This window comes from Carlito syrichta, unplaced genomic scaffold (assembly GCF_000164805.1).
Source record: "Carlito syrichta isolate Samal-C Ts95f unplaced genomic scaffold, Tarsius_syrichta-2.0.1 Scaffold303206, whole genome shotgun sequence".
In the NCBI taxonomy this organism is placed as follows: domain Eukaryota; kingdom Metazoa; phylum Chordata; class Mammalia; order Primates; family Tarsiidae; genus Carlito; species Carlito syrichta.
This window is the reverse complement of record NW_007247302.1, coordinates 61,563-70,670: the sequence shown is the minus strand read 5'-3', so window position 1 is coordinate 70,670 and position 9,108 is coordinate 61,563. Positions and strand designations below refer to the sequence as shown.

General features: G+C 46.0%; 1 protein-coding gene across 1 annotated transcript in view; it reads left to right on the top strand.

Moving 5' to 3' along the window:
• LOC110595638 overlaps positions 1-8,706 on the top strand; it is a 116,289-nt gene extending 107,583 nt beyond the window's left edge. Inside the window, exon 4 of the mRNA XM_021712349.1 lies at positions 8,221-8,706. Within this exon, the coding sequence (XP_021568024.1) occupies positions 8,221-8,421 (201 nt within the window). The 3' untranslated portion in view covers positions 8,422-8,706. The remainder of the gene's footprint in view (positions 1-8,220) is intronic.
• Positions 8,707-9,108: the final 402 nt, after the last annotated feature.

Below are 9,108 nucleotides of genomic sequence, written 5' to 3'. Positions count from 1 at the left end.
TAGAGGGTGCGGTGGCCGGGAGCGGCCACTGCACTCCAGTCTGGGCGATGGAGTGAAACTCCAACTCAAAAAAAAAAAAAAATAATTAAATTCCATGTTTTTTGGGATCTCCCCTCTGGTATGTTTTCATGCACATGGGTAAAACCTAGCAATGAGGGCATTCAGAGTTTCCTGAGTGCCTGGAATAAACAAGGACAAAGGACATCTCCTGTGCTCTCAAGGCACACAGAGATAGAGAACCAGAGCAGAGAGGAAAAGGGAAATGGAGGAGGGGCTTTTCCATGCACAAGTGAGGTTCTGAAGCTCTCTCCTTATTAGGCCAGTGGGGAGACAGCGGCTGGGGAGCCCCTGTGTACCCAGAGTACTGGCACCTGGACCACCTCCTAACTCGTGCTGCTGCGGGTGGGGAGGCTGGTGGTGTTACAACCCACCTGGATTTCTTATGTCCACTGTACAGGGAAAGCCAGTGCACTGAGACAACAGGGGTTGCAGGAGAGAAAGAGTTTAACAATTGAGGGTAGCTGAGTGAGGAAGACGGGAGCTATTTCTCAGATTCATGTCCCTAAGAGTTTCGAGGCTGGGGTTTTCAAGAATGGTTTGACAGGCAGGATGCTAGGAATAGGTGCTGCTGATGGGGTGGGAATGAAATCATAGGGATGTTGAAACTGTCTTCATAAGCCGAATCAGTTCCTGGGTGGGGGTCACAGGACCGGTTGAGTTAGTACCACGGCATGGGTCACGGGTCACTGGTCCAGTTGGCATCAGTTGGTCCACCAGAATGCAGAGTCTGCAAACTATCTCAGAGATCAGTCTTAGGCGTCACCATAGTGATATTATAGGAGCGATTGGAGAAGCTGCAAATCTTGTGACTCGTGACTCCTTGACTCCCAAGCAGTAAGCAATTATAGAAAAGCAAGTTAGGAAACAATGTCTGGTGATTGGTGAAGTATGCTTACAGCTTAGCAGAAGAGTGTGTGGGAGGTGATATCCCTAGTGATCAGAGCTGCTTGTGTCCCTTGGCTTATCAAACTTCTGGAGGCCATCAAGGAGGTCTGCATGACCTAAATACCCTTGTTGTTTAAGTTAGCTCATCAATCTTGCAGGCAGCCCTGGGGGTCAGATAGGAAGGTAATCAATGATTAGTGACTATTCAATATTGAAATAACTATGTGCAGGTAGTCATGCATTGAGGAAGACACAGGCAAAGAGAGGGAAAAAATTAGTGAGACAGACACCCTGTCAATTTAGCTAAGCCTGCATCTTGAAAGGATTCAGACCCCTATCACATTCTAATCGTGTGGCCTTTTATTAATTTTGTGATGGTGGTTGCAGCAGTCCCTTACGTCTATAACCCCTGCTGACGCTTCTCTTGTGTCCTGCTGACGGCCGTGAGGTCAGCTCAGGTGTGCTTGCTCATGTGCAGGGACTCCAGGTCTCTGGAATCTGGGAGGACGGACTAAGAAGCAGAACACAGAGATTACAGAAGGTGCCCGTGTTCTCACCTAGCCACAGCCCTGCTTTGTTAAGCTCACAAAGCATTGGCATGCTCAGTAGCTTGAAGAATTGTTTTTTTTTTTTTAATTTCCAAACTTTCAAAGTTGAGAGAGTTCATGTAGAGGTCTGGGTCTCTGTTTTTTGTGTGTGTGTGTAGAACTGGCAGCAGTGGACAAAGAGATTCTGCTAGGATAAGCAACGAGTGCCAAGTAGCTGTGACTCTTCTGGGTGACGCATGTGCTCCCACTTGCCTTATTTTCTTTGCTTCTTTGTTGTAGAGACAGGACTTCACTCCCCAGACTTGGGTGCAGTGGTGTGATCATAGCTCACTATAGCCTCGAACTCTAGGGCTCCAGTGATCCTCCCACCTCAGCCTCCTGAGTGTCTGGGACTACATGTGTGTACCACCATGCCTAGCTGGTGGTCTCGAATCACTGCCCTCAAGCAATCCTTTTCCTCAGCCTCCCAAAGTGCTAGGATTACATGTGCGAGCCACCATGCATGGCCCTTTCTTTCTCTCTCTTTCTTAAAATTTTTATCTTGAAGATGTGGAGTGCAATTCAGGGTGAGGTATACAAATGGTCGCTGTACAGGTAAAGTTTGGGTCTCCCTTTGTTCCTCACTTCACCTGGTTTGAATAAGGTACCCTTATTGATGAAGTGTGTCCCCTCCCCCCTTGGCAGTTTCTCACTCCTGCCAATCCCTTTCCTTTTTTTTAAAATAGTATTTGCTAAGAAGACAGAAAAGCTCCCCCAGTGGGAGGGAACCTGAAAGAAGGTTGCCCCCATCCCTTTCTTATAGTATTATGGTAAATGTTTAGAGTCTACTTATGAGTGAGAACATGCAGTACTCAGTTCTTTGTTTCTGTGATAGATCACTGAGTATGAAGGACTCGAAATCCATCTAAGGAGCTGCAGAGTTCATAATTTTGTTCTTCTTTATGACTGTGTAATATTCCACATTATATGTATATGTACCGCATTTTTTTACCTGGTCCGCTTTTGATGGATAGCATGGCTGGTTCCATGCTTTTGCTGTTGTGAGTAGTGCTGCCATAAACATGCATGTGCAGGTATCCTTTATTTTCTTTTAGGTCAAGTTTGATTCATTTATCTTTCCGTCCTGCCTGGAGCCTGTTAACATCTGAGTTTTATGAAAAACTGCCTAAAAATGAGTGGGGAGGAGCAAGCCGGGCTTGGTGAGAGGCACATTCTCATTCGAGGGTTGCAGTGATCAACTCCCTTTTAGCAATTCTGATTTATAAAGAAAGGATGGGCCTGGCTCTGTGGCCCAGCCTGTAATCTCAGCACTTTGGGAGACTGAGGCGAGTGGATAGTGGTTCAAGACCAGCCCGGGCAACTTGGAGAGACCTCATCTCTCCAATAAATAAAAAATTAGCTGGGCATGGTAGTTCGCACCTGTAATTTGGGCTACTTGGAAAGCTGAGCCGGAAGGATCACCAGAGCCCAGTGGGTCGACGCTAGGGTGGCCGTGTGCATGCCACTGCACTCCAGCCTGGGCAATGGAGTGGAACTCCAACTCACAAAAAAAAAAAAAAAAAAAAGGGGAAAGGGCTGGTTAAGAGTTTGAAAGCAAACAAATCACAGCTGTATGCCGATCATACACTGCTTTCTGCTATTTTGACTAAAGTGTTTTTTTGCCGGATATTCATGGTAGCACGTGTTTGAAAGAGATGGCTTAAATAGTGACAGCAAGAAAGAGCCTGGTGAACCCTCTTGCCAACATTGGCTCTGTGTGAAACATTGTGTGAGTCAGCTTGGAATGCCATCATGAAGTCCCAGAGGCGGAGTGGCTTGCACCACAGACATTTGTCTTCTCACAGTTCTGGAGGCTGGAAGTGGGAGATCAAGGAACCAGCAGTTTCAGCTTTGGGTGAGGCCATCTTCCTGGCCTGTGGATGTGTACCCTACCTTGTGGCCTGACATGGTAGGAAGAAAGACGTTCTCTGGAGTCTCTGACAAGGGTGTCGACCCCATCACAAGGGCTTTACCCTTATGACCTCGGTTCACCCTACTCACCTCCCAAATCCCCATCTCCAAATTCCATTCCTTGGGAGTTAGGTCGTCAAGATGCAAGTCACAGCAGGCGTCCGTTAAGGGAGGGGTCACCATTTAAAAGGCTCATGTGTACAGTATTCAGTGGTGCATTTAGGAAGTGAGGGGATGACAGGTGATGGGAGTAAAGAAATAACATTTATTGAGTACCTGCTGTATGCTAGGCAATCCTACATGCATCTTAATTCTCACACATTCCACTGAGGTATATCTTATGGTCTCTGTTTTACCCATGAGAAAGTTTGTGTCTTCTAGAGACTGAGACTCAAAACATCAAATCCAGCGAGTACAGGGTTGGGATGGGAAGTTGTTGCAGGGAGAGGCTCTTGGAGTCAACTACTAAGAGGGAGGTCATGTGATTGAGCACTCCAGGTGACCTCAGGTTGGTGAACAGCTGGGCTGAGGGCACCCAGAAGGTCCAGGTGCTGTCTACCCAGCTCCCTGCTCCTGCCTGGCACCTGGAACGGTGTCGCACATGCAGCATGGCTTGGCGTGTTTTCTTTTTTTTTTTTTGAGTTGGAGTCTCAATCTGTCACCCAGACTGGAGTGCAGTGGCCGCTCCTGGCCACCGCAGCCTCGACCTGCTGGGCTCTGGCAATCATTACGCCTCAGCCTTCCAAGTAGCTGGAACTACAGGCATGCGCTACCACGCCCACCTAATTTTTTATTTTATTGTAGAGATGAGGGCTCACCAAGTTGCCCAGGTGGGCCTCGAACCCGCGGGCTCAGGCAATCCACTCACCTCAGCCTCCCAAAGTGCTGGGATTACAGGCTGAGCCACCGAGCCCGGCTCTTGGCGTGTTTTCATGGAGGTCACTGACCCAGCTGGCATGAGAGAATTAAGATATTGGGATTTGGTTATTACTATTGCTTTTAAAATTTTTATTTGCCTTTAGGTTTTTTTTTTAGAGATGGGGTCTCTCTCTGTCACCCAGGCTAAAGTGCAGTGGCTCAAACATAGCTTGTTGTAACCTCAAACTCCTGCATGCAAGCAAACCTTCCACCTCAACCTCCCAAAGAGCTAGGACTTCAAGCATGTGCTGCTACACTAAGCTAATTGTGTGTGTGTGTGTGTGTGTGTGTGTGTGTGTGTGTGTGTGTGTGTGTGTGTAGAGACAGAGTCTTGCTGTGTTACTCAGACTGGTTTCAAACTCCCGGCCTCAAGCAATCCTCCTACCTTAGGCTCCCAAAGTGCTGGGACTATACGTGTGAGCCCTTGTGCCCAGCCTGACATTTGAATTTTAGTGTGAAAGCTCACAATTTTGTTGATGGCAACAAAAATACTTTTGCCACCGAGTGGACTGATAATGTGTTATTCCCATAGAAAGCAATAAGAAATTCACACTGCAGACTTCTGACATATGTTTGCCATTGTTGGCATCATTGATGACTTTGAGGATGAGATAGAAAGCTGTGGACCGTCCCTCAGAAGATCGCCTGTGTGCTTTCAATGTGGTACTTTACGTCGAATGACTTACTAACTGTGTGTGGGCTGTGGCATGAAAATGACATTCTTCTAGATCCCAGCACTCTCCACCACAGGGTGAGCCCTTCCTTAGGCTGGGAAGGCAGGGAGGAAAGTCGATCTCCAATTCACCCAGGGATTGCTCCCTGTTAACAAGAGAGAATCCAGGCATACGCTTTTATTTTTCTAATTTCTTATTTTAAAGATGTGGGGTACAATTCAGGGTTAAGTATGCAAATGTTCATTATGCAGGTACCCTTTTTGATGAGGTGCACCCCCCCCCCAGCAGCTTCCCCCTACTGCCAATCCCACCCCGCCCCTTCCCCGGCAGTTTCCCACTATGGCCAATCCCTTTCTTATAGTATTATGATAATTGTTCAAGGTTCACTTATGAGTTGGAACATGTGGCACTCAGCTCTTTGTTTCTGTGATAGATCACTCAGTATTATAGACTCTAAGTCCATCCAAGTTGCTGTGAAGTTCATAATTTTGTCCTTTTTTATGGCTGCATAGTATTCCATCATGTATATGTACCCCATTTAAAAAAATCTAGTCCCATACACTTTTCAATTTAAAGATGTGCTTTCAGAGGGAAGAGGAGACGCAAAGCAAAGGTGAAAGAAAAAGAGAAATTATGTGGGCCATACACAGTGTTGACCAAACACATCCTGAAAATAGATTTCCCTATCCCTGAGGAGCAGGCCTAGGGAATCATGTGCCTGACCTTTTATCTGCCCTACTTATGATGATAAATAATTTTGGAAAGCATTAATTAAAAATAAAATGAATTTTTAAACGTTAATTTAAAAATGGAAACAAGGGTGCCTGGCATGTTGGCTCACACCTGTAATCCTAGCACTTTGGGAGGCTGAGGTGAGAGCATCGCTTGAGGCCAGGAGTTCAAGAACAGCCTGGGGAACATAGCAAGACTCCATTTCTACAAAAAAAGTTTAAAAAAGGAGCCGAGTGTGGTGGCCCATGCTTGTAGTCTCAGCTACTCAGGAGGTGGAGGTGGGAAGATGGCTTGAGCCCAGGAGTTTGAGACTGCAGTGAGCCATGGTCATGCAATCATACCCCAGTGACAGAGCAAAATCCTGTCTCAAAAGAAAAAAAAAGTTTAAAGAAGATTTTTTAAAAATAAGGCAATTATGTCCACCAGACTCTATGAGGCAAGAGATATGCTTTGCTTTTCTGTTTCGATGTTAAGTTCCCACTTATTGTTTCTAGAATGACCTTCTGCCACTCATGGAGTCGTTTGAGGATTTCAAGGTGTGTTTTTCCTACAAAGTGGGCCCTTCACGCCAGCTGGCGGCTTCACCCGGAAATGCCCCCAGTTTCCCCAAACCTGCCTTCCGATGTGGGAAGCAGGGAAAGGGGAGACCAAAACAAAAAAAAACCCAACTCTGTTAGACTCACTGAAGATATGATGTTCATCTGTACCGCTGTGCCTCGCTGAGAGACTATCAGAGGTAATTGATGACGTTTTCTCTTTATAGGCAGATATGATCTTTGCTTCTATGCACAGACACATCTTAACCAGGGAGCAACCGTTTACCCAGTCGTTAAATATTATGGAGGGTGCTTCTACACGAGTCTGCTGCTTCTACACTAGTCTTAGTGCCATCCGCCGACTTCATTTTCCAATAACTTCAAATAGAGATATTTTGGCTAAGCCAAAATATTCAAAAGTGAAGACATTCTAAACACTTGGTTCATGTGGAGACACCTTTCTCATCTTGAGTAAATGAGACCTGTTTTCCCAAGTGTATTTTGCTTCAGTCCTTTCTCTGCACGTCAAGACCCTACGGTGAAAACAAGTGAATATAGAATATTTTTCTGGTTTTGTCTCACATAATCCCTGTGAAGAAAAAGTCAGTTCTGAGGACCACAACATGGGAATGAATGTTCTAAGAGTACTGTAGCACAGGGGATGTGTGTAGGAGAGCCATTTATTTATGGTAGAATTCCTCACAGAATGAAGATAATATTTACAATTATTAACCATTTGTGTCTCTACACATGGGGTGTTTTCTAGTGTGTTACCCCCTGACTCTCTTGAGACAATAGTTTTAAGTGCAGATTCTGAACGGAATTAAGATTACTCCTGGGTGCTCAGAGTTTTACATTCAAAGGGCTTCGGAAAGAGACCCATGCGTCTGAGGGAGTGGCTGTTCCTCCTATAAGGCACTTGTGTTCGTCTTGAAATCTGAGTGCTTCAGTGGCCCTAGAAATCGGAGCCCTTGTTTCAGAGAAGCAGAACGATGTTATGATGTTCAAGTTCAGGGCGACATGTCCCAGCAAACACTTTGCCAACCTGCTGCAACTCCTGCAAAATGACAGAGGCAAACAGAAAGAGCCCGACTCTGGAAGCATGGCCGGGGTCTCCCAGGGACACTCATTGGTCACATTATGGAGGGCCTGTCCCCTTGTTGGGATATTGGGGGCGGGGGGAACAAAGTGCTAAGACTCTCCTTCCCACGTCCCAGGCTAGGGGGCTAGATTTGTGGTTGGCATGGACCTCCAACGCGCAAGCCCGAGCTTTCCTGGCCTCCCACTGGTGGGGCCCAGGCCAGGCAGGGGGCCGAGGCTGGGCACCATCGGATGAGCTTTGTAAGCACAGCGCCATTTAATTCTTAGGACATCCCCCAGGCAGACGCTCAGCCCGCCACTGGCATTTTTGCAAACAAAGAACAAAGACATAGAAAGGAAAAGTGTCTGGTCTAGGACCTGACAACCACAAGGCTGTAGGAGCAGGGTTCGAGGTTTCTGCTGCTGGAGCCCAGGGTCTGAGGAGGGTGGGGCCTCCCCCATCTGAAGACCTGAGATCCCAAATGCTCCAAAATCCTAAACTTCTTGAGCAAAGGAGACGCTCACCGGAGGCCTTCGGAGTTCCTGTTTTCGGACAAGGGATGCTGAGCGAGGTGTGAGCTCCAAAATCCAAAAACGTCGAAATTCCAAAGGACTTCCTGTCTAAGCATGTTCAGCCTGTATTCATCTATGGATGTTCAGCCTGTATTCAACTATGGTTTTCCATGTTATTCTGACCTCAGGGGTCATATGATGCCTTCGCCTCTGGTGAATGCCCCCCTATCTGTTGCCGGGGTCACTATCCGTTACACATAGGGATGTGTTCAGAAAGGATGGGAGCATGCTGAACCTTTTTTTCTTTTTTTTTTTTAATTCCAGAGGTCCTCCATTCCCCAGTATGGGTATCTTGTTAATTGCCCAATGGGAGCCTCACGTCTTCTTTTGGTAATGATGGAACTCCCAAGTTTCAGCTCGACTCATGGACACCCAACTGAAGACGACATTTCCCATCTTCTCTTCCATGTCAGTGAGACCATCATGCAACTCAGCTCTTGCCAATGTGATAGTAGAAGTAATTGATGACTACACAGGGCATCCCACTAAAAAGACTGGATGAGTGTTCCCTGGTTCTGTGATTCCTGCTGGCAGGGATGCAGATGTGATGGTGAGGACTGAAGCAGCAACTTTGGATCCAAAGGTGGAAACCATGAGTTGAGAGATTCTGAACCGCCCTCCTGGCCCCAGACTCTCTACATTGAGGGTGTAAAAAAGTGAACTTGTGTCTTGTCTAAGTCATTGTGTTTTGAAGTCACTTAAAAATAATATTTTAATTGAAAAATAAAAATTATACATATTTATCCTGTACAACATGAAGTTTTGAAATATGTTGGGGTCACTTGTTTTGGAGACCTGTCTAATATACTCAGAAGTATGCCTCATATCTGACCACCTTCTCAATTTTCCCTGCCTGTTTTGCCAAGTCTGTCTCATTTCGTGTTTGGGACTGTTTCTATGACACACAAGTCAGAAATATTGTGACATCTCCCAGAGATGAAGACAGATGAACCAATTAAACATTTACACATAAGTGTCCAAGAAAAAGAAATGTGACGATTTTCATATTGCTGATATTTGTAGGATCTTTAAGAGACTTAAAACCAAGCCCTGCTCTTAGGATTTTATAAATTAAAAAAAAAAATGTATCTTGCAATGGAGCTTTTGCCTAAATAACCCTTTGTCAATCACTTTTGCACCCCCAAAATTATG